This window comes from Gymnoscopelus microlampas (assembly GCF_963454915.1).
Source record: "Gymnoscopelus microlampas genome assembly, chromosome: 13".
NCBI classification, from domain to species: domain Eukaryota; kingdom Metazoa; phylum Chordata; class Actinopteri; order Myctophiformes; family Myctophidae; genus Gymnoscopelus; species Gymnoscopelus microlampas.
In genome coordinates this window covers 2,211,063-2,237,073 of record NC_139950.1, presented here as the reverse complement: position 1 = coordinate 2,237,073, position 26,011 = coordinate 2,211,063, and the positions used below count along the sequence as shown (strand labels likewise).

At 43.8% G+C, this 26,011-nt stretch overlaps 1 protein-coding gene across 1 annotated transcript; it reads right to left on the bottom strand.

Annotated features, from left to right (window-relative positions):
- Positions 1-22,856: 22,856 nt before the first annotated feature.
- On the bottom strand, positions 22,857-23,126 carry LOC311058785 (acyl-CoA-binding protein-like; the record flags this gene model as incomplete). Its single annotated transcript, XM_084076257.1, has 1 exon — positions 22,857-23,126. The coding sequence occupies one exon, from the start codon at positions 23,124-23,126 to the stop codon at positions 22,857-22,859; it is 270 nt and encodes an 89-aa protein (XP_083932383.1).
- Positions 23,127-26,011: the final 2,885 nt, after the last annotated feature.

Sequence of the window (26,011 nt, the reverse complement as noted above, 5' to 3'; positions counted from 1 at the left end):
CCCAAAAACCTGTTACATAAGTGGCGTAGTCGCGGCAGGACTCCTTTTTCACACAATACAGAGCAGAATGGCAGACGAAAATGAAATACACGTTGAAGGTGTAGGCCTTAATTTACCACTGGAAAATGGGGCCAGGGCAGAAAATGTTAATGCAAGCCAGCCATTGATAAATGCAATGATGATGCCATGGTTTATGGGGGTCCCATGGATCCCAAAATTTAATGGTGATCAAAGTAAAATGAGGTTTTCAGAATGGAATGAGCAGGTTCGGGCTATGCTGCGGGCACAAGGGTTAAATGAGGAACAGAAAATTGATTCTATTTTTGGAGCACTTGAAGGCGAAGCAAAAAGAGAGATACGACAGACAACCCCAGTAGCCCAGCTCCGGGCACAATTCTTTAAGTGTCACCAACAGGAAGGAGAAACCGCTGCCGGCTACATTCTCCGGCTCCGGGAGCTATTCTCCATATGGCGAGAGCACGAACCAACTGGCTCAGCTCAAGATGAGATGACAATACGAGACCAGCTTGTCCTGGGTTTGAGGCCTAGCACAGTACAACAGGAACTCCAACGACAGGTGCGTAGAAACCCTACATTATCCTTCAGTGAAGTTTGTAGTGAAGCCAGAGCATTGGAAGCTGAACAGAGGATGGAGTCTGCATGCGCAGCACGTGTCTCAGTGCCTCCGCCGCGACAGACCCCAGTAACCCCTAACCTAGATGAGTGGAGAGAAACTGTAAGAGCTGAACTAAGGAAAGAAATGAAAGATCAAATATCTGTTCTCACTGAAACACTGAAAGAGGAAATTAAATGCCAACTTTCCCCACAGAATGCCCCAGATGAGCACAGACGCCCGTCTACAAGAGGGAGAGTCCAGGAAGGCCGTTATTCACCCTCCCCCAGGCGACACCAGCCATTCGAATGGGACCAACAGGGCCAGCCCATCTGCAAAGGCTGTGGACAGCCAGGCCACATCCAGAGGCGCTGTCCACAGGAGAGGAGGCATTTAAACTAATAGCCCCAGCCACTGGGAGCCAAGTGGTTGGGGAGGGGAGTCAAGGGAACCGAGCAGATGAGAACGCTATGATTGGTACATGTCCAGGGGTAGAAATAGTTGTCGCAGGGGTTAAGTTGCCCTGCTTGCTCGACACAGGCTCTCAAGTAACTTTGTTCAGTGAAACTTTCTTTCAGAAATGGCTCAGTGGGGAGCAGACACGGGACCCACAGGATCTGTACTGGCTGACCCTGAAAGCTGCCAATGGCCTACGAATCCCCTATACCGGATACGCCATCTTGGATTTCACAGTGGGAGGGGTCACTGTGTTTGGAAAGGGGGTCATCATAGTCAAAGATGAGTGCCTGAATGCCGAGAAGGGAATTCTAGGAATGAACGTCATCTCACACTTCTGGAAAGAACTGTTCCAGGGAGTCCACCCGGAGCTGACTGCGTTTGGTGCTACCATGTCCTCACAAGCCAGAAAAGAGTGGGAACGTGCCTTCGCTGTCTGCCAGAAGGTGTCGCAGGCTGAACCATCAGATGGACAGGTTGGAGTGGCCCGATTAACCCGCCAAGATCCAGTCTACGTCCCTCCCAACACTGAGATGGTGTTATGGACACACCTGTATGGGACCAGGACCAGGTCCAACTTCTGCGCTCTGGTGGAGGGCCCAGAGAGAGATGACGAATGGCAGGTGGCCCGGTCCGTTGCCTGGGTGGTGAAGGGACGCCTCCCCATAAGGATACGCAACGTGAATCCATACCCCATCTTAATACCCCAACGGCGCCCCCTCGCTAACGTCTTTCAGGTCGATGCAAGCCAGGTGCGAGGGGAGAAGGACCTGGTGTTGAAGGCTTCAGACCCTGGTGTAGTTGAAGTTGATGTCCAGGTGAACCAGGTCACCACCGAAGACCAGCATCCAGTCCACCTGCTGGAAGGCGAAGGGCTGTCTGCAGAGCAGCAGCAGAAGATGGACTCTCTGTTGCAGCGATGGAAGTGCGCCTTTGCAGCAGGAGAAGAGGATTTCGGACAGACTGATGCAGTCCTCCATTCGATCCCCACAGGCACAGCACCACCCAGCAGGGAGTGCTACAGGCCGATCCCACCAAGCCTGTATCCAGAGCTGAGAGGGCTCCTCCAAAACATGTTGGACACTGATGTCATCAAGGAAAGCTCCAGCCCTTGGGCGGCGCCAATTGTCCTCGTGAAGAAGAAGGATGGGTCTTGGCGTTTCTGCGTGGACTACAGGAAGCTCAATGCCCTCACCCACAAAGACGCCTACCCTCTACCCAGGATAGAAGAGTCCCTCACCTGTCTAAAACAAGCGGCCTGGTACTCCACTCTCGACCTTGCCAGTGGATTCTGGCAGGTGGACTTGGACCCGAAGGACCGGGAGAAGACTGCATTCACCACCCCCATGGGCCTCTACGAGTTCCAGAGGATGCCTTTTGGCCTATGCAACGCGCCTGCAACTTTCCAACGACTGATGCAGCGGTGCCTGGGCGGGCAGGTCAATGAGTCTCTCCTAATCTACCTGGACGATGTCATAGTCTATTACCCGGATTTCGACACCCACATTGAACACCTGGCGCAGGTTTTCAAAAAGTTGGTAGCCCATGGCCTGAAGCTGCAACCCAGGAAATGCCACCTGTTCCAGAGGAAGGTCACCTACCTTGGCCATGTCATCTCCAGTGATGGGATCTCCACTGACCCTGGAAAGACTGCTGTCATAAAGGACTGGGCTATCCCTTCAACTGTCAGTCAGGTACGCTCATTTCTAGGGTTCGTGGGATATTATAGAAGATTCATTAAGGGCTTCTCCAAGGTAGCCGCACCCCTCAACGCCCTCCTAGTAGGCACAGCCAGTTTGCAAAAGAAGAGAAGCATTGACTGGACTCCTGACTGCCAGATGGCGTTCGACGCTCTGAAGACTGCTCTGGTGAGTGCTCCAGTCTTAGCCTATGCAGACTTCTCAAAGCCTTTTAACCTCTACACTGATGCTAGCCTAGGGGGTTTGGGGGCTGTGTTATCACAAGTGCAGGATGGCAAAGAAAGGGTAGTTGCTTATGCCAGCAGAAGCTTGATTCCAACAGAGAGAAATTACCAAAACTATAGTTCCTTTAAACTAGAGTTTTTGGCCCTCAAGTGGGCTGTTACGGAAAAGTTTAAGGACTACTTGTGGGGCAATAAGTTCCTGGCCTTTACCGACAACAACCCCCTCGTACACTTAGACACAGCACGCCTAGGGGCCATTGAACAGCGCTGGGCAGCCCAGCTGGCAAATTTTGACTTTGAATTGAAATACCGCCCAGGTACTGCCAACCGTAACGCTGATATCTTGTCCAGGTTACCACAGGAGACTGGATTCATCCAAGCTGCGGCAGGAGCAGTGGAAATGGAGGTGACCCCCGAAACCGAAGACCAGTGGAGAAACTGGCAGGAAGGAGACCAAACCCTGGCCCAAGTGAAGGGGTGGGTCGCAGGAGAACACCTCCCAGGAGCAGAGGAAAGGAAGGACAGCCTGCCTGTGGTAAGACGCCTCTTGCGAGAATGGAGCCGGCTACACATCCAGGGAGGTGTGTTGAAGAGGAGAGCGCAGGAGCGCAACACTGGATTGAACCTCTCTCAAATCGTAGTACCCACAAGCAAGACCAAGGAGCTGTGGGAGAAGTACCACAACTCAGGCCACATGGGTGTGGCCAAGATTGAAGCCTTGTTGCGGAAGACCTTCTACTGGCCAGGGATGACCACTGACGTGCAGGAGTGGACGTCCCAGTGTGCCAGTTGTATCCAACAGAAACAAGGCCCAGAAGTAAGGGCGCCCTTGGTGCCCATCTTCACCTCTTACCCCATGGAAACCGTTTCAATCGACTACTTGTCTCTTGGCCGGCATGGTGACACTTACCCTTATCTGTTGGTCATAACAGACTTATTCTCCAAGTACGGGTGGGCCATTCCTACGAAGGACCAGACGGCAGCCACCACGACCCTCTGGTCCTCTGGCGCCACCTTATCCAGGCGTGGGGATGCCCGGAACGGATCCTGTCTGACCAGGGAGCAGGGTTCGAGTCCAACCTGGTAGCACAGCTGTGCAACCTCTACGGATGCTCCAAGATCCGAACTACACCCTACAGGCCTCAGGGAAACGGGGCCTGTGAAAGGTTTAACAAGACTCTTCTGTCTCTCCTAGGAACACTGAGCCAGGAAGACCAAGTACGCTGGCCAGATCACCTGCCTACTCTGCTCCAGATGTACAACAACACCACCCACGAGACCACCGGATTGACCCCACACTATGTCATGTTTGGTCGACACGCTCGCCTGCCTGTGGAAACGGCCGTAGGAGCGCCTCCACTGACCCAAAGACACGACTTAGAAGGCTGGGTTCACCAACATAACCAGATGCTGCAGAAAGTCTACAAACAGGTGGCAGTTAAGACAAGAGAAAACCGGATGAGGGACAAGGACAGGTATGATGAGAGAGCAAAACACCTGCCCTTGTTGCCTGGAGAGCGAGTGCTCTTACGCAACTTCCGTCGCAGAGAGCAAGGCAAGCTGGCACCCCACTGGCAGCCCCAACCCTATGTTGTCCTTGACCAACCACGCCCTGGTGTGCCAGTCTTTCAGATCAGGCCGGAAGGAAAGGAAGGACCCGTTAGGACAATCCACCGGAACCACCTTCAACCATGCCCCTTCAATCCCCCTGAAGTGGTACAACAAGCCCCAGAGACTGAAACAATCGGCCCCCCTGATCCAAATGTAAATCATTTTAGGCCAATATTGTTACCTTTGACTTTTGTGCCCACAGCATCTGTAGGTCCAAGAGAAGTTGACCAAGCAGTCCCACCTATAGCCCCAGTTGATGGACAGGAGCAAGGAAACGGAGAACCTCTGCGAAGGTCACAGAGACCCACTAGGGGTAGGCCTCCAGCCAGGTATGGCCATTAGAGTTGTCGGGACGACAACTGATAAAGGGGGGAGGTGTGTCATAGAGTGAATAATGCCATTTAGTTTGTCACAGAATGCACAGGGCCAATGGTTAAGCAGCCTGACTATGGTTTACTTTATATTGTGAGTTTTATAGTTTTTGATTTTTGATTATGCTTGCTGTGTTTTTATTGATTACTGTGTTATATTTGATGTGATGGACAATGAACTTGTATGCCACAGTATTGTTCACCTGTCAGGTGCTTAACCATTGGCCCTGTGCATTCTGTGACAAACTAAATGGCATTATTCACTCTATGACAATTACTATGACACTATTGACATTCTACATAATTGAAACCCAACCATCTCTATTCATAGACAGGTCATAGACTACAGTAGATGAAAATATTTGACCCAGACTGTAAACACACAGCTGTTCAATTGGGATCCATTCTAAAAGAATATTGTAGGACAGCTCATAGAGTTTAAAGGTTTACTACGTTGTCATGTCATGCTCATGTTGCATACTGTTGTGGAACACCAAAGATACATCCATATGACCCAGTGGGAAGCAGTTTATTCATAACAATAATAATCCACTAAGTTATTGTTTCTTTTTTATCTAGCAGATAAGTTGACCCTGCCTTAGTTCTTAATACTTAATTAGGCAGACGAAGAACATTATAGATACATTGATACAAATGTTTGAAAAAGCACTATACAAATCAATTAATCATCATTATCATTAAGATAGCAATCAAGAAAGAAAGACAACAGCTTAGAAAACAGCCATGAAACAGCCTGTTTCTCATTGTTGTATTTTAATTTCCATCAGTGCTAAGAGCTAAGCTAATAAAGCAAACAAAGCAGTACGTGTTACTGTATTGTTCACAGTAGTTGAGGGGCAAGTACACGATATCCAGAATTAAAGGAGGTGAAACATATATGCTGTGATGACCTTTCTGTAATGAGCACACATAAAGGACCTGTAGCTTTTATTAATAAAATAAACATCAGTGTTTTCCAGGTATAACAGAGTAAATATTTGCATTCTATGAAGACACAATAACTGCATTGTAAACAAATAATTCAAACTGTGATCAAATATGTACTATGACAATATGTTAGTCCAAACAACACACAGCGATGAGTTACAAAAAGCAACTTTATTGCACCATTATCGTATGATTAGTCAATCATATAATAATGAATATGGCATTATAATTCCTGACAAATGCGGACAGACGCTGATGCTCATATTCTTCTAAAAAATGGTTAAAAATCAATACAAAGCCAAGGCAACGCAATAATGTGATAGTCCATCAAGTTGTCTGTATGCATTGATACAGACAACTTGATGGACATTGATACATGATGTCTGTATGAAAAAACACACTGAAAAAAAATCCATAAACAACACAATTATAATCAACAGAGAAGCTGAGTTTATTTCATTCAATCAAGTTTGTGTCACATTATGTGATTCCTCTACTTTACGCATGACTTGTCTGACATTTTGGATTAGAAACTCATTTGTCAAGGTGACTCACCCTGCCCTCCTAAAACCTAAAACAGGAGGTTGTGTAATGTCGATTAATTTTTTATGTATTTATTCTTTACATGTTTTTCATTTCCCCCCAAAAATATGAAAAATAAATGAAAAAGGTAATTGAAAAAACATGTATTACAATAAAGAATAAATACATAAAAAAGTAATGTTTCCGATTAATCTAACATGGTTAAAATGGAGTTTGAAGTTACAAATACTGAACCGGGGTGCTCCCAAAAGCCTGAGTACACAATACAATTACCCATTTTTTGGGGGAAAATGAAATATCCCTATGTTAGGGTTTGGCTCACATCATTGCATTCCAAGGTGGTACTGCGTTTTTGTGAAGAAGAAATGTATTTTATTGCAATAACAAACATTGTAATGCATTTCTATGAGATGAAATTAGATGCTGTGGTGTGTTAACATGCTATTTTCACAATATAACGGGCTTTGGTCTTTCACCATACAAGGTTCTATTACTCTGAATAAATATGCAGCAATGTGCAAATTAACGTTCTATGAGACTTGATTGGTGTATCTCAATTACTCTACTTGAATAACAAGCCATTGAAGAGAGAGACTCATCACACAGGGACATGCATAGTTGTTTGTTTAACATGTAAATGACAGCAGAGCATTCAGAATGGACAGCAGTGACCTTTATATACAATACAAAGATGGAATGTGGTTTATTTTTTACTTCAAAGTCAGAGGTAAACTATGAATGTACTGTGTTTGTCGTATTATATTATCAGCAGCCTACCAGCAACACCAGGGTTTAGAACACAGACAAAAAACGTTTGTTTGATACTTAAATGAAAACAGCGCAACTAAACTCATGTCTCATAGACTGAAGCATGTCATTGTGGACCTTGGCAATTACTTAAACATCATATTTGAGTTTTAACGGTGAACATACAGGAAAAGCGATGTCCACATCAATCACATCAATAGGGCTTCTCTCCAAAAAGCATTATTTAATATCAGATTATTATTTGGGATGTGTGTGTCAAGTGGTATTCTAATGGAAGACTTCCCTTCATTTTTAAACTATGTCTACTTTTACTCAAGTGTGTCTTTCAACAATTTCTTTCCTCAATTGATTTTTTTTGTTATTATACACAAATGAAATGGAATGTCGGTTATTTGGAAATGGTTCTAGTTATAGATGTGTCTTACTCCATGTGAAATATCACTCAACTACAAGTAAATGTTGCTCAGTGAAACCTTTACTTGAGTTAAAGTACTAGATAAAGTATTTGCTTTTGTATTTCATACCGATGGAATGGATTATTTGGATTTGCAGGCATGTGAAGGGTTAAGTGGGGGCTGTTAACCAATGTTTTATCAGTGTCTGTCTATTGTTGGTCTGTCCCACCCCCCACTCTGATTGGGCAATTACATTTACCCCCTATGAGTATTTAACAGGCCTCTGTTTTGTTAGGTGTCACTTTAATCTGCACAGTTGTTGAGAGCTGAACTTGCCTCTTCTGGACTTGGTGAAGTAATCAGGTAGGCCTACCAGTGATTGTCAACCGCGGTAGATGGAACAGTAAGTGTACCGCGGATACTTGCGAGGTGTACCGTGAGCTTTGAAGAACGTGTGAAACCAGCCCCTCGAGAACAATGGCGCGTCCGTCAATCGATACGGCCGTCATCCGGACCGTTTCACACTCAACCACGCCCGAGTCCATTCAGTGTAGCCGCTACACTGAATATTTGCATTCCTATGGGTGATCACTGTGATCATCACCCATAGGAATGCAAATATGTTGTTAATATTACTGTATAAAAGGGGCACAGGGGACACAAGGGATTTGTAAGCAGAGTAAGAGAGAAGAATCCTGGCGTCCTGGTTACGCATTGCTTTTTACACCGTGAGGCGCTGGTTGCAAAGACTTTACCAAAAGACCTCTCAGCTGTGTTGAATGATGCGGTAAGCATCGTTAACTTTATTAAAGCACGACCTTTGAAAAGCCGGCTGTTCGCCACCCTGTGCGAGGAAATGGGGGCGGAACACAAAACGCTGCTGCTGCACACCGAAGTACGGTGGCTTTCCAGAGGGAAAGTTTTGTCCCGTGTCTATGAACTGAGGGAGGAATTACAAAGCTTTCTGTCTGCTGAGCAATCCGACTATGCAGACCTGTTCGCAGATGAGTACTGGTGTGCAACACTAGCATACATGGCGGACATTTTCACCAAGCATAAACTGCATAGGCCCTATGCAGTTTATGCTTTCAGAATTTGTGTGTCTTGATTTGACTAGCAGTTATTTGAAAGTTGATGCAGTGACTTGAATGGGCTACAGTCAACTAACAATTGGTTTCCATCTACTGATGCTGGTATAACTAGGCTACTAAGGCTAATTTTGCAAATACTAGTGGCATGTTGGAAATTGCATGCAACATAATTTCTGGGAAACTTAACAGTGCAGTTTTCAGTCAAGTTACAAGTGTTGTCCATAGCTTTACTGTATGCAACTCAAGTGTAACTTAGATTTAAGTTTCAACAAAATGTCAGTGAATAATATTAGCACCAGATTAATGCTACTACTACAATGAATACTACAACTACTATTAATACTATGACTATTGACTACTAGCACCATTGCTGTTGTTGTTTCTTCTACTAGATCTCCTGCTGTAAAGTTGCAACACTGGTGACTCACAACCATGTCAGCCTCAGATAATAATCCAGAGGAGGGAGTGATGCTAGCAGACAGAATGGCTTCCTGTTTGACTCGACAGGAAGAGGAGCTCACCTGTCCTGTGTGCTGTGACATCTTTAAACATCCTGTTATCCTGCCGTGTAGCCACAGCTTCTGCAAAGCCTGTCTACAGCAATGGTGGACAGCAAAAAAGAACAAGGAATGCCCTATTTGCAGAACAAACTCCCACCATGATGAACCTCCTATCAACTTGGCGTTGAAGAACCTGTGTGAGAACTTCTTAGAGGAGAGAAGTCACAGATCACTCAGAGCTAATTCCAAAGTGAATACTTTGTGTGATTACTTCGGTTCACTTCAAATACTACCCGAAGTTAATACTTTGTGTGAGTACTTTAATGGACTAAAAATACAAAGAAACAATGAGTGAGTCATTTAAAGTACTGAAACCATCACGTCAGAACGAAGTGTTTGGAACGGGGGAGTCTGGTGCAACGCTCAGGTCCTGGTCCTGGTGAGACCAAGGAGGAGTCAGGGGGCTTGATCACCCCCGGCTGGGTCACCTGGGCGAGGATGTATGTTGCGAGACCCAAAACACCTGTCGACCCCAGGCTACAACACTGATGATATGTCCCAGTTGCATCCATGTAATGTATTTTTCCTTTTTTTTCTTTACAAAGTACTACAATTACTACAAGAGACTACTTTGAGACAAAGACTACTTTCTAAATCCTAATCTAAAGTTGTACAATTACTACAAAAGGTGAATACATTTTCAATACTTTTGAATACTACTGAATCACTTTGTGTGAGATTTTAACCACATTAAAGCTGTTTTACACTCTTTGCGATACATTTGAAGCTTTAGATCTGCTATGTTTGACGAATGTCCCCCCTGAATAGGGAAGCTGGGGTTCAAGGGGTTAATGTACTACAAATACTAAGAGAGTATTGAATACTTCACCAATCAAGACATGTTTTCTATTTTCATATACAAACATCTTCATACAACCTACATCATGGTGGCTTGCTCTGAATGCTTATTGCTTATGAAAGTATTGTGTGACTTGACTACAGAATGTTAATAAAGTTTTGTAAAACAACTTGCTCCATCTATTACTTGACTACTATACATATTTGAGAATAGCCCTTATGCATGTGTTAAAGCTATAGACCACATTGCTAACTACATTGATTTCCTTGCCATTTATGAATTATAGAACTGGGAAGTCAGCATATACTGTAAAAGGCTGTCCACAGCACTATGTATGATTTAATAAATCTTCCAGAGACATCAAACACCTTGTAAAGCCTGAGTCAGTTTACCATAGAGAAAACAGGCTGTTTTGATTGATTGACTGAATACTTTAATAGTCAGAAATGTAAACAGCATGAGGTACAGTCAGACATTATGGCTAAAAAGCTCCAGGGACTGTTTCCATTGTGGTCCTATGTATTCAATTAATCAACATAGCATTACATTACATTACAGTCATTTAGCAGACGCTTTTATGTAAAGCGACTTGTAAAGTGCAATAAGTGCATTCATAGGTAGGGAACGAAAACTACTAATCACTTAATCTTAAGTGCATTTTCTGCAAAATCAAGCAACCAAGAGTATACCTAGCGCTAAGGTAAAAGTGCAATATATCAACTACCTATTTCCTTAAACAGATGAGACAAAATAGCAAAATCAAATGAGCAGGAGCTAAAACAAATAAGTGTATCGGCTAAACAAGATCCAATAAACAATACAACAATAAAACAAGCGTTCGTACAACTAGTTAACAACAAGTAGGCCAGGCAAAGAGGAAGGGTAGTGTTTCCTGAAGAGGTGGGTTTTCAGCCTGCGGCGAAAGATGGGCAGTGACTCTGCTGTCCTGACATCAGTGGGAAGTTCATTCCACTACTGTGGGGCCAGAACAGAAAAACGTTGTGACCGTGTGGATCGGCCAGAAGAACCCTTGAGTGACGAGGCAATCAGTCGCCCCGAGGTGGCAGACCGAAGTGGTCGGGCAGGGGTGTAGGGGTGTTGACCATAGCCCGGAGGTAAGAAGGAGCTGTTCCTTTCACTGCCCTATAGGCTAGCACCAGGGTTTTGAACTGGATGCGAGCCGCTACGGGGAGCCAGTGTAGAGAACGGAGAAGGATGGTTGTGTGGGAGAACTTGGGGCGGTTGAACACCAGACGAGCCGCAGCTTTCTGAACAAGCTCCAGAGGTCTGATGGCAGATTCCGGAGCACCAGCAAGGAGGGAGTTGCAGTAGTCTAGGCGGGAGATGACAAGAGCCTGGATGAGTACCTGGGCTGCCTTCTCCGTGAGGAAGGGGCGAATCCTCCTGATGTTGTAGAGGAGGAATCTGCAGGACCTTGTCACTGATGCGATGTTTTCCGAGAACGTCAGTTGATCGTCCAGGGTCACACCCAGATTCTTTGCAGTCCGAGTTGAGGTCACCATAGCATTATCAATGGTGATGGCCATGTCTCGGTGCGGACAGGCCTTCCCCGGGAGGAACATCAGCTCAGTCTTGTCCAGGTTGAGCTTCAGGTGGTGCGTCGACATCCACTCCGAGATGTCAGCCAGACAAGCAGCAATGCGTGCTTCCACTTGGGTGTCAGAGGGGGGGAATGAGAGGATCAGCTGGGTGTCATCGGCATAGCAGTGGTAGGAAAAGCCATGGGAGTGAATGACAGCACCAAGATAACACAATAATACATGCCATCAACAAATACAAAACAGTATGTACAAAGGCGAAAAGGGAATGACACCTCCTTTCTATGGGAAAATGCATTTACCTCCCCCTGTGGTCTCCTGATAGATGGTATTTCAGGCTAGTTTTGAAAGAAACCAGTGGTTTTAATTGTTTAATGGATGGTATCAGGGCATTCCACATTTTGGTGGTAGAGTAATAGAATGAAAATGTTCCCATGTTTGTTCTATATTTGAGTAGTACAATATGTGTTATGTAGAAGTAGCATGTGTCTGTAGTTAAAACAGACAAGACAGTGATGCATTGCAGACACGCATAGTCAACATCAACATAGCTTATTTGTTATATATCTCTAATAGTTATGTAGAGAGAAACATAATGGAACCGCACCCACATTGTCTACATCAACCAGCCACTGAAATTCCTGCGTCTCTCCTCTCTCCATAAACAAAAGTGTGATTTCTCACAACTTTAGTTGAGTGTTCCACCTATTCACATGCAGTGAGTTGTGGGATAGGCTTTAAGATCGGCCAATCATTGCAAGCAGTTAGTGGTTCCACCTCAGGCTCTCTAGTGTAAGAAGAGTGTGTAGTTGTCACGTCTTCACAACTCCTCCAGGATATCAATCATTTCAACCAGAACTGAGTGTGGACTCCAGACTACAGGTGAAGATGAACTCTATCCACCCCAACAGGAACAATTATGCTGAACAGGAGGAACCAAAAGACCATCAAGACCTGTGTAATTGATAGTATTTTTGTTTGTTAATTTGTTCTGCAACTTTGTTGTAGGTTAGATTGAATGATTATAATGACATTTAGTCTTTTGATAACAATTTCAACATCTCACAGTTTGTCCTTGTTTTGCATCACTTTAGAATCCAAGTGATTTTAGTACCACTCCAACTTTTACTCATGTTGTGAATATATGCATTTGCAGTTGCTTGTCTGTCATTACTTGTTAACCCTGTATCACCAAACGTATCATATATGATACACACATTACACTGATTTTTTAATAAATCAGTGTAATCAGTACTTGGACCAAGAACCTGTTGTATCATATCTGACACATCCCCACTTCCCCCTGGACCATACCATTTGCATTGCAGGTAGTTACAGAGCCTCAGGTGGTCTGACCCAAAATGGCTGCCATCAACTAAACAGGAGAGGTTGATGCACTACTAACAAACAATTATTTTTAAGCATTTTAAGCAGTTCGGGCAAGTTTTCCTAGTATATCTTTATAGTGGGGTTCCGTGTCAATGCAATTTTTAATTTTCATTTCCGATTCTTGTGAAAGTTTCGTCTTCACTACTAATTTGAAGGTAAGGGTCTATAAAACAATTCTGGTCGAAGATATTTTCACCCAGATAAAAAATTGGCCTCTAGGGGGCGCCGGCAGTTGCCAGCCCTAGCAAAATATGTTAACTGTTGTAACTTTTGATTGGATTATCCGATCTGAACATATGAGATATGTATGGATGCAGGATCAGGAGTAGCATTTGGTAATTCAAGCATATTACCCATAGAATCAATTTAATTTTCCAGTATTGCCGCATATCGACAAAAATAGATATAGTAGGGGACCGTGTATGGGTAATTTGTTGTTTTAATTTCAAATTGATGTGAAAGTTTCGTTTTCACTACTAAATTGAAGTTAAGGGTCTATAGAACATTTCTGGTTCGAGTGTCAAGCACTCAGATAAAGAAAATGGCCTCTAGGGGGTGTCAGCGGTTCCCAACCCCACACCAGCCGTAGAAAAATATGGGAACTGTTATAACTTTTGATTGGATTATCCAATATGAACATAATGAGGTATCTATGGATTCAGGATCAGGAGTAGCAACTGGTACTTAACACATATTTCCCAAAGAAGCAATATTTCTTCTGCTATCTGCACATTTCCACAAGAATAGTCAGAAGAGGTCTATGCGCTAACTTATGTGTCGGAATAGCATTAATTTCCATTTTTGTCTCCACTACCCATATATCTACTTGAATAACTAACATTACAGTGTCTTGCTATATCAATTATTATTATCATTAATAGTATTACTTTCCATTTTAAGATAAATCATTCCAGAACAACATGTTAAATGTCTTTCAATATAGGCAGGATTTCTATTAATTTGTGGCATACATGTTTTTTGGGGATATTAAGTGGTACTGAATCCAAATCTGCTGTATGCCCAGCTCAAAATTCATCATTTAAAGATGGCGGCCACCACTAGGCTGAAATATATTACGTAAAACATATTTTTGACTACACTTGAATTTAGCTTTTTAGGTTTTCATATATGGGGAATCCAATCCCATATTCTGATTTGAGATCAAATGTGAGGAACGTGTTTAAAACATATATTGGGAAAATTGTCATTTATAGGGGATATTACAAACAATTGGAACAAATCAGGCCTAAGGGGACCCGTGACAGCTGGAAGTCCTGGGTTGTCCCCCTTCTCCCCTGTACAGTTTTGATAAGCTCCAGATTCAAGGGCTGAGCAGGGCCATTAAGGGTATAAGTTAGATGGGCTCATCAGTGGGGATACAGTGAAGAGGCATGGAGAGGGTGTGGAGATCAGTGCAGAACCAACTGTCAGAACATACAGTGTCTACTGGGTGTCTACGAACGGGTAGAGACGGAGTGTAGCAGGGATAGGGTTTACCGTTGCTTTTTATCTGGAGCTTTTTAACAGCTATAGGGGAAAGGTGAACAGTCCATGATGCCCTGTGCTCCATTCTCCTCCATATGATCCTAGTGTAACCAACCTCCAGGCCCACAAGGGGCCATGTCCCTGCTGCTATCGGACAGACAAGCATTGCTTTCTGTATTCACCTGTTACAGCCCATGTCATAATGATAAGTCACTGATGACCATTGGTAAATATTACTTAGAAACAACCAGACTCTCCTGTGAGCCAGTCTGACATAGGGATATCCTTGTCTGCCTGACACCACTGGGGACTGACCTGCATCGCTACCTATGTCTGCCCACGAGCACCTATCTTGGGCATAGGAAGAGCCAGCAGATCCTCATGGAGGTCCACTTGGGATGAACGTATCCAGTGATACAGACCGACATAGGAACACCCCTGTCGGCCGTACGCATAGCCATGCACTACATGAAGTTCTTAGAACCACCATCACCAGCAACCGACTCGCATATCAACACTCTCTCTAACCGGCTCTGAGCACTCCTCCTGGGCTCACAAGTGCCCCAGTCTACAGCATTATTTCTTTGGCAGCTGTTGAGATGGGAAAGGGAATCAGCCGATGGAGTGCTTTCTTGGTCCCCATAACTTTGATCTTCCATGCTCCAAGTGCCCAGGGATCTATCCAGTGACCCCCATACTCCCCTTTACCCACCTGAGGGGCATCCTACGCTCACTAAACTCATGAACCAGACCCCCTATTACCTCCAAACCCACCACCCACTCCATACCCCCCTCTACCCACCTGAGGGGCTCCATAGCCCTGTTACACTCATCCAGACAGTGGATTCTGATAGCTTTGCACCAACCTTCACACCCTGGCCCATAATAGGCCATGGCTCTTCACTGTATCCCCACTGAGTAGCCCATCTTCCCTATACACCTGATGGCCCAGCTCAATCCCCAGGTCGGGAGCTTTTCAAATCCATATATTGTAAGTAGGCTACTTATTGCACAGCATATGTCATGGGATAAAGTTGGTTGGATAACCTATTCACCAATACATTACAATTCATATTTGATCTCTAATCAGAATATGCCATTGTATTCCCCATATGAAAACCCAATAAAGCTAAATGCAATCCAGTTTATACCTGGTTTAGTCAAAAGTATATGTTGTTTTAAATATATTTCAGCATAGTGGTTGCCACCATCTTTAAATGGTACATTTTGAGCCATTGTCAGCCATTTCTGAACGATTTCTGAGCTGGGCATACAGAAGATTTGGACCCAGCACCCCTTATTACCCCTACAACCATGTATGCCATAAATTAACACAATTTTCCTTCATGGTTAAGATTTTTGGAAATCTGACCTACATGTAGACTAATTTCGATTGTTGCCATTTTGGAAAATGGGTAAAAAAAACAAAAACATTTCAATCTGGTTTCTTGACACTCAAACTAAAATTGTTCTATAGACCCTTATCTTCAAATTAGAAATGAACTTTCACAACAACTTGAAATGACTGACTGGCCTAATAGAAGTTAGGTGTAATTTGAATTAATTTGATGTAAATGTCAGCCATCTTAATTTTTTTCCATACCAGAATATTCAAAACATCAATATTTTAACTCCAGTTGATTCCACACACAGTATTGATGTGATATAGCAATACAAAAAAACATTACACAGCAATTGTGGGATAATTAAGAAATTGATCAAAACATCATAATTCCGATTTTGGCCATTTTGGAAATGGGGCAAAAACAATATATTTTTTTCAATCTGGTTCATATATCTTCGAGCCAAATTGTTCTATAGACCATTATCTACACATTAGAAGTGAAAAATTAACTTTCACATGAATTTGAAATGACTGAGTGGTCTAAAATATTTTTTTTTGTAATGTGAAAACCGACTTGATTTTTTTATTTTTCATTTTGTTTTATCCCATGATTTTGTAACCCTATTTTTTACACCCAGTGCCAATCTCTATGTAATCCTGGGCACTACACTCCCTCTACCAACCTAGGGAGGCCAGGGCCGAGCTCATGCCTCCTTCAATGCATGAGAGCCAACTGACCTTCTTGTCACCTGACAGGGGAGAGTTTCCCTGGTTGGACGTAGCGCGTGGAAGGAACACGTTATTCCGGGTGCAGTACGTTAGTCCGACAGCGCATTCCTCCGACAGCGCTCCGACGTTTCCAATACTAAACCCGAACCAAACCCGCACCCTAACCCTAACCGCACGCGGATGCCACATAGTCGGAGAAAAGGTCTGTCGGATTAACGCATGCCTCCCGTTATTCCAACCAGTTCCTTTCCCCTCCATCAGGCGCCTCGGCTGGCCAGGGGGAGGCAGTAAAACCAGTAATACCCCAAGGCAGTAATACCCCTTGTATCAAATATGATATAACAAATAAATCATACAAAGGACTGTTAAAAAAAAAAAAAATCTAAAATGTTTTAAGACCCAATAAAGTGTCCCTTTTCAACATTTTGGAATTTTCTGACCTTTCCTTCATAGTTCAGGTTCTATAGGGTTAAATTAGCTTCGACTTTAAAAGACCAAAGAAAAGTGAATACATGTATTTACACTTTTAATTGTGCATTTATTTATGCACAATTTGTCAAGGGATTCTTAACAGTTTTAATATAATTAAATAAAAAACTATCTTCCCTTTGTCTTTGTTTTCAATCCAGTGTTGAATCTTCCATCTGGCTTCCCTGTCCTGCCAGCAGTAAATGAACAAAGAAGCTTGGCTAAACCAAAACACCACAGCTGTGACCAGTGTGGAAAACACTTCACTACATTTTTCAGCCTTAAAACACACCAGAGAATTCACACTGGAGAAAGACCATACCACTGTGACCAGTGTGGGAGCAACTTCACAGCAACGCCTTACTTAGTAAAACACCAGAGAATCCACACTGGAGAGAAACCTTATGGATGTGTTCAGTGTGGGGAACACCTTTCTCAATTATCAATTTTAAATAGACACCAGATAATTCACACTGGATTTAAACCCTTTCCTTGTAGTCAATGTGGAAAGTATTTTACTACTTCAGGCCATATACGACATCATGAGTGCACACATCTGAAAGAAAAAAAACATCAATGTGAACAGTGTGAGAGTTTCAGTAGAAGGGATGCTCTGAAAAGACATCCACATAAACAATGCAACATGATGCTGTATGTATTTCCTTCTAGTGTTATGACAAGGGCTGAGATTATTTTTGTCATTGTTTTGCCCTTGTGTGTGTTTGTATGTCTGCCTGCGGCTAGTAAATTGCTGGACCGATCAACCCCCCCCCCCCTTATTTTCATAATGTGGATATTTTATGCCCAAATATGGAGTCATACATCTTACGTACATCATAGATGACGGAGATATGTGCTTTACTGAGCGACCATTTCTGTTGTTTACAGGCTCAGGATAAATACATGTTTATTGTTGTAAAATCTATAAGTATGAGATAATTTTCACAATGAAACAAACAATAGTCTTTTGACATACTTTTGTAGTTAATTGACCTAAATATTATGTTCCTCTATATATACTTAATGTGTTCGCTATGACTGTTGTTGATCGCTGATGTTTGAAACAATCGGCAAAGATACACAACCTAGCCTGGTAAAGCCCCTCCCTCCGGAAAATCTCATTTCCATTTGATTCCAGGAAGGAGTGTGTGTGTTTTTGACTGTGGGCTGGAGTTGGGCAGGAGTAATACCGTTAGCCTCGGAAACCCATGGCTTTTTTTTTTGTTGCAAAAGAAAAAAGCCTGGGGGAAGATCCCAGGAACTGTGGTCTCGGAGCGGGAGTGAACCTTGTTACCTCCTAACCAATCAGAGTGCAGAGGGGCGTCGCTCCAAATTTGGTGACGTCAGTATTCTACAATGTTGCACAGACCAGGGGGGGAGGGGAGTAGGAGGGGGGGAGGGGAGGCGGGGACATAGATTGGTGAAGCAATCGGAGGACACGCCTTGCTCCGGGCGCCTGGGTTTGGATCCGCCCTTCGAGACCATGGATTTCTCTCGTTCTCTCAGGCTATAATACCGTTGACTGACAATCCCTTCAACCAATCAGCAGTGGTCCCCACTGCATTTTTACCACCTTCAGACTAATGTGACGTAACAGGACCTTTGAGACGGCCATGCCCAAAATAGGTTGCCTTATTCGGTCGGATACATGCGTGTCACTGGCCGCCCCTGCCGGTTCTCTGAATTTGTATTTTTAAATAGGCTCTGTCATGATTAGTTGACCACATATATGAAGTTAAACAACTAAATTCTATCCAAACGATATCTTAAAAGTAAATTCTGTGCCTCAAAAAATAAGTTTGAGAGCGTTTTAAAGTTTTAAAAACGAAAGTAAAAACAACGCACAGAAAACAATGGCTGCCGTTCCATTTTGGTCGGCTGCACTCGGATCCATTCGGGTTCACTCGAACTCGCCACCTGATTGGCCAACTTTCGCTGTCAATCACAGAACGATGAGCGAGGAGGGGCTTTACCAGGCTAAGGACACTGATAGGCTTGTCCACTTGGTGGACGACGACAAAAAGCCAAACAAGACCAGATCACAAATTCTACTTACTGACTGAATTTAAAGTCAATGGTAAACCTTGACCAAGCAGTCCGTAGTGATAAGTGAAACCTTTAATGACAATGATCCACCCTCATTATGCACTACTTTGCTGACTGAGTTGGATGTAATTGTAATGGTAATGTTGTAGACCAATCGATGACAAAGTATCACGTCCACCCATCAGGCTAACTTGTAATGTGTTTATTTTTAAATGTACCTTTTAGTTGCAGGTCAAACAGGGCTGGTTGTACCTGTTCAAAGTTCATGTTGTAACCCTCTGGATAGTAAATGTCCTGGAGGAGGACCTCCAGCAGTGTGCCACCAAGAACATGGTCAGGCGCTGTGAGGAGGTCCGATAGGCGCCAGATCCTCTTGACCATGTTCCTCTTGACCATGTTCCTGATGGTGTCGGAGGTGTTCCATCGCTCCATGGGGGGCATGCCATTGGCGTCGGCAGTTGCTGCGGACCAGTGCGCAAGGGCGAGGAACCCGTTAGCCCTGGTCGAGCTGTTCCAGTGGACGCTGGCGACTGGCGAAAAGGGCGACTGATGTTGGTGCGGCCCATCGCAGTGAAGTTGAACAAAGTTCAACTTTGCGGGACCAACATCAGCCGCCCTAAACACGCCGGTCAGGCTTGGGTGGAGGTCTGGGCGGCGCTGATCAAAGGGGCCCTGGTAGTTGGCGGCCTCGTGCAAGGTGTAAGCCGTAAACACCTTGCCCTGGCCACCAACTACCCGGTGCAGCCCATATCGGGACCATAGCAGGTCCACCGACCCCTGTTTGTCCGTCACGGACACAGCAGGGTGCACAGACACCGCCTCGATGAGTGCGGTGCTGTGCACTAGGTCCGTGAGGACAACAGGGGCCAGTGATTTGTCGCCCAACTTGCTCAGATAGAGCATGACCCTAAGCCCTGGTGGCTTAGCGGCCTGCTCTATGGCCTCGTCCAGCAGACGCAGGACAAATGTCTGGTCATCGGCCACTATGTTAAATTTGGCCAAATTGAATAATGTGTTTTTTTGGCCTCTTTTTTCCGCTAAGCCCTGGTGGCTTAGCGGCCTGCTCTATGGCCTCGTCCAGCAGACGCAGGACAAATGTCTGGTCATCGGCCACTATGTTAAATTTGGCCAAATTGAATAATGTGTTTTTTTGGCCTCTTTTTTCCGCCAGTGGAAGATTTTGAAATAGCCTTTGTAGGGCCAAGGCTATGCACTTTTGCACTCTGGCGGTGTGCTATTTTGGCGCATCATAGGACACCAAGAGCCCGGTGGGCTCTGTCCTGGATCGAGGCACAAGGGCCCAATGGAGCTGCCACCCACCATCAGGGTGTAACAATCGCCCTTTTACTTTCAAGGGAAAATTACTAACTAAAGTAAAATTATGCCATATGACAATTTGTGAAAATAAATAAATAAAACTAAGGGATGCCAGGGCGTGACCCCCCAAAATAATCATATTTGAACTGGGGACCACCATTTTGTTTGACTGGTTCCACAGATAAATGAAATGAAATGAAAATAGCAGATCTACAAGCTAGCCCTCTCTTCTTCTTCCTCTCTTCCTCTCCTCTCCTCTCCTCTCCTCTCCTCTGTCTGTCTGTCTGTCTGTCTGTCTGTCTGTCTGTCTGTCTGTCTGTGTGTGTGTCTCTCTCTCTCTCTCTCTCTCTCTCTCTCTCTCTCTCTCTCTCTCACACACACACACACAGGGGGATATCTCTAACATTTGCAACCAAATAGACCTCATTTGATAATCTATGCAATTATATGAAAATAAAGTTGAAAATGGGTGAAGTACTCCTTTATCTATCTATACGTCTGTCTGTCTGTCTGTCTGTCTGTCTGTGTTGTAGATCTGTACACAACCGTATGACGAACAGCTAAATGTTAGTAATGTTTTAAACAGGTAAAAAGAGATCTTGTATCTCAATGAGATTTCTCCTGTATACATAAAAGTAACATAAAACAGATGAAGTGAGGTCTAGAGCAGTGGTTCTCAAAGTGGGGCCCGGGGACCCCCAGGGGTCCAAGGGGGGATTCCAGGAGGTCACCAGCTAAATGTGTTAATACAGAATAATGTTTTACCACTTTAACCACATTATCCCCAGTTATATGTAGGCTATTCCTTAGCAGATATACAAGCTCTGCTATTCTTTGAAAACAAAATAAAAATCTTGAACATATTGGAAAATGTAGAATCATTTAAAAACTAGAAAAAGTGCTCCTCGGAGCACAGGTCTCCGCCAGGTCAGGTAGGTTATCGTGGCCTCCTGGTGGCGCTATAATAGGCCAATGTGAAAATGGTGCCATTTATTCTTAGGTCCTTCACGGCAATCAGACACTGCATTCATGATTTGAGGCATTTTGTTCCAAAAATGTGTTTTGCTAAATTAGACCTGCTGGTGGCGCTATAACAGGCCAATGTGAAAAGGTTGGCATTTCTTCCCCGGCCTAGTAGGAATGTGCGTGTGAAATTTCACGGAAATCGCAAGCTGCGTTCATGGTTTGAGGCAGTTTGTTCAAAATGGACCAATCCTGAAAACTTTGGATGGCAAACTTAATGAGGATGGAATATGGGAAATCGGACAGATCAGGATTGATCACATGACTATAGAGATACTGTGTACCGATTTGCATGACGCTTGGTTAAAAACTGTAGGAGTAATGTGAAAAAATGGGTTTTGCACAAATCGGCCTCCTGGTGGCGCTATAACAGGCCCATGTGAAAAATTTGAGGCAGAGGTTCTGAATTGGCATCCAGGGAGTGATTTTTTACATAATTATTAATTTCATCATGCGTCTCGCTAGCCAATCACAGCGCGCCTGCGAAGTTTGAAGTTAATTTCATCATGTGTCTTGCTAGCCAATCACAGCACTTCACACTGGGTGTGATCTTTTTTTAGCCTATGGGCGTGTTTTCCACAGCATGGCGTCACAGCGAAAGACACATTTTCACGACGGAAAGAAAAACTATCACCACGGATGGGTCCTAAACCCTACAGGAGCGGTTGCACCGCTCAAAAATAACACAAATCTTCTCTTCTGGGGGTCCCTGGCGCAACATATTTTCAGACGGGGGGTCCTTGACGTGAAAAAGAACCACTGGTCTAGAACTGGTCTATAAATGTTGAGATGCTTTGTTTCGTTGGAGGTTAGTGGGGTTTCTGGAAGGAATGTTTGTTGCTACTATATATGACTATGGATTGAATACCTAGGAGCTCAATGGAAACAAGACCGCAAGGACTTTTTTGGACGGACCTTTTAGTCAAAGTAATAGGCTCTATGCACAGCAGCCATATTGGACAGAAATTGGGCCCCTTCCTTGCTTCCTTCACAGGTGTTACCAATGATTCTAATGAAGGCTCTGTTCCATTTAGTGTAGCACAGTGGTTCTCAAACTTTTTAATTTCAAGGACCCCCATAACTCTGAGAGTGTACAAATGGAACCAAATGCACCCGGGAGGGTCCATTTGGTTCCATTTGGTTCCATTTTGGTTCCATTTGTACACTCTCAGAGTTACACCCCCTCAAGGAACCATAAGGGTCCCTGGACCACACTCTGAGACCCACTAGTGTTGACCAGAATGGAACAGAGCCTTCATCAGTATCATTGGTAACACCTTTGAAGGAAGTAAGGAAGAGGCCCAATTTATTTCCAAAATGGCTGCTGTGCATAGAGCCTATTGAAATGAAATTGTGCTGCTTTACATGTTTTGCCTAATAAAATATTCATTTCAATCCGCCTCTCGTCTCAGAACTTCATACTCCATATTTGCCTTTCAGCTCTTCCACCAACACGACGTACGTCTTCATGGCGTCCTCTTGGCTCCGTCCTTTCTGCTTGTCCCAGGCGTCCCACTTGGCCTTCCCACCGAGGTCCAGCATCCCAGGGCGAGCCGTGTTGACGTCTCCCACGGTGGCTTGTTTGAACAGGGCGTAGACCCTGAGCATCTCCTCGTCCGCCGGCTTGCTTTTCAGCTGCTTCACCTCGTCAGCCGCTGTGTCGAACGTAGTCTTAGCGTCAGCCATTATAACAGATCCTTATGTGACTCTGTGGATATACCTTGTCTCTGAGACTGTGAGTCTTTATGTCTGGCAGGGAGCTAGACAATGATGTCATGATCAGTCATATCCTTATATGGACTGTCAAAGTAGGGCTGTCCCTAACCCTAACCCGATTCATTTGTCATAATTAGTATTCATTATGTCCCAATGGTCAATGTCAAAAACACAATTAAATCGTTAATCATAATTATGTGTATTAGTCCATACCCGTGGGGGGATATGCGCACAGGATCTGGCAACCCGGGAGCCAGCGAACACAAAAACGCTAATAAACAGCTGACATTTGGGGAAAGTGAAAGACGGGCCTCGCTGTTCCGTGCACATGGTAATGGTGAATGGCTATGTGCAAATTCAGATCAATTGCTCCAGCCACTGAGGAGAACCGGGCAGAAGAGATTTGGGCGCACCACCCTCACACCACCCTCATACCACCCTCACAAAGTTTTGTCACAATATAGGAGGATGACAATTAATTGTCAAGTAAAATATCATGATTGTGACAGTCCTCATATGACCATTGGGACATAATGAATAAACATTATATCAATTATGAATTACTTTAAAAGACATTGAGGTTGCCCTCATTTGCAGTGTCGTCGAGATACATCACAGTCCAAGTAAAAATTTCATTTTCGCATCAATATTCACATCAATGAACAATGAACAACAATGAAAACTGAACAGAAACTTCCCCCCAACGTGTGATACAACTTTACAAAAGTTTAGAAGCAGTTGCAGACATTTGTGGGTAGGTCTGCAATCAATGATTTAAATTGACCATATATGTTTTGGGAGAACAGATCTTTAATTTAAGCTGTAGGTCATTCCAAGTGGTTTGGGCACTAAAACAAAAGGCTGTTTTCCCAGTGCAGACTTTACTTGGGGGGCCTTAAGCATGAGCAGGGACCCCACTACATATTGCATAAAACTGTGTTGCAGATTAAACTTTTTCATAGATTTCATTCATAGACTTGTTTGACAGCACTATCAACAGTGTTGTGATGTGTTTTTTCCCTTTGTTTGTTTACACATGATCTTTTCTATAAATATGTTGGATTCATGTTAATTTCTATATTCAGACATTTAACCACTTAAACCCTCAATACTTTGTAAACTTGATCCTTTGACTCTGTACTTGGTCTGCTCTCTCTTCCCTGTACAGTAGTACCTCTTTGGCAAAAATAGCCGATCTACAAGCTCACAACGCCGATTCCACAAGCTCATAACGTGTCGTGCCGCGACACGTTGTGAGCTTGTAAATCTGCTATTTTCTGCAAATGTTCTGGAAGGCTAGGGATGCTAAGGTTCAATTGGTTAATGTAAAAAAGAAAATAATAAGTTCCTATCATACAAAGATTTAGCGACCCCCCTGTAGTATCTCTGAGGACACCTTGGGGGTGAGTAGGCAGAAATGCAAGGAATTGGAAATTGGCTTCTGTCTCTTGGCCACTCCCACATTCCATTCCATGCCAGTTCAGTCCCAGTAACACACCTGTCTCCACTCCCTCATCAGCTGAGCTCTGCAGTGTTACTCACCTGTTGTCACTTACCTCATCAGCCTGCCTCTATAAAAATGAACTCACTTTGCAACATTCCTAACTGCAGAGAGGACATGAACAGAATATAGAGTATGCTTGTTGAGGCAAAATTATACATTTAAACAAACTTTCTGGAACATGTGTGTGGTGAAAGCGCATTAGTTTTCATTACAAAATGGGCTAAACAACCCACAGTAAAAGTCAATGTAGCAGTGTGCTACATTGACTTAATAAAAAAGGCATGCAAACAGCAGAACTGTATAAAAGCCTCCATCTTAGTACTTATCAGCAAATGGAGATTTTTATACAGTCGTGATGTTTGCATGTATTCTTCTCCCCAGTGGGTTAGTTGATCTAATACCCCCATACCCCCACCCAACATAAATGATCGGTGGGAGTTTTTGAATGAATTTGGGAGAGGAATGTTCACCTTCAAATGCCTTTAAGATACCTGGATATGCGTCTCTCTTTTCTCTGCTAGAGAATCTTCCCATACACATGCAAATGAGCTTCTTTGAGAGAGAGAGAGAGAGGATTTATTCATCGAGGGTGAAACATCACTAAACACCACAGCCCTTTTCAACTTTTAGCAGGTTTAAGGTCACTTAAACCCGCAATCTAAGGTTTCATCATTTCCGTCTTGAGTTACAGTTCCTCGCTCTTAATTTTGAACCGTGCCCTCTGTCGACTCCAAAAATGTAGAAAATGTGCTTCATCCGCTCGAAGACGTCTTTGATGACATGTTGAGATTAGCTGTGCCACGTTGTCCTGCTGCACAGTCATCCTGTGTGAGGAAACCTAAACAACTTTCAAGGCCTATTAATAATAATAATAAACTTTATTTATATAGCACCTTTCATGACATAAATTCAGCGCAAAGTGCTTTACAGAACAAAACAAAGAAAACATGTGTAAAATACACAATAAAACAAAAAAAATGGCAAAAAAACACTGGCATAAAATGAATGGCTAAAACAATACATAACAGGCAGTGAGGCAGTGAGCAAAACAGTAAAGACATGAATAACAACACAGATATTTAGAAGAGAAAGAATCAACTAAAAGCAAGAGTGAAGAAATATGTCTTGAGCTGTGCTTTAAAACTGTCCACAGAGGGTGCCTGTCTTATGTGTAATGGGAATTTATTCCAAGCCGTCGGACCATAGAAGCAGAATGCTGCTTCACCGTGTTTTTTATGACATTTCAGGCACTTCAAGTAGGCCTGCACTAGAAGACCTGAGGGGACGGTTTGGAACGTATTTAGGGAGGAGATCATAGAGGTAGGAGGGTGCCAGACCATTGAGAGCTTTA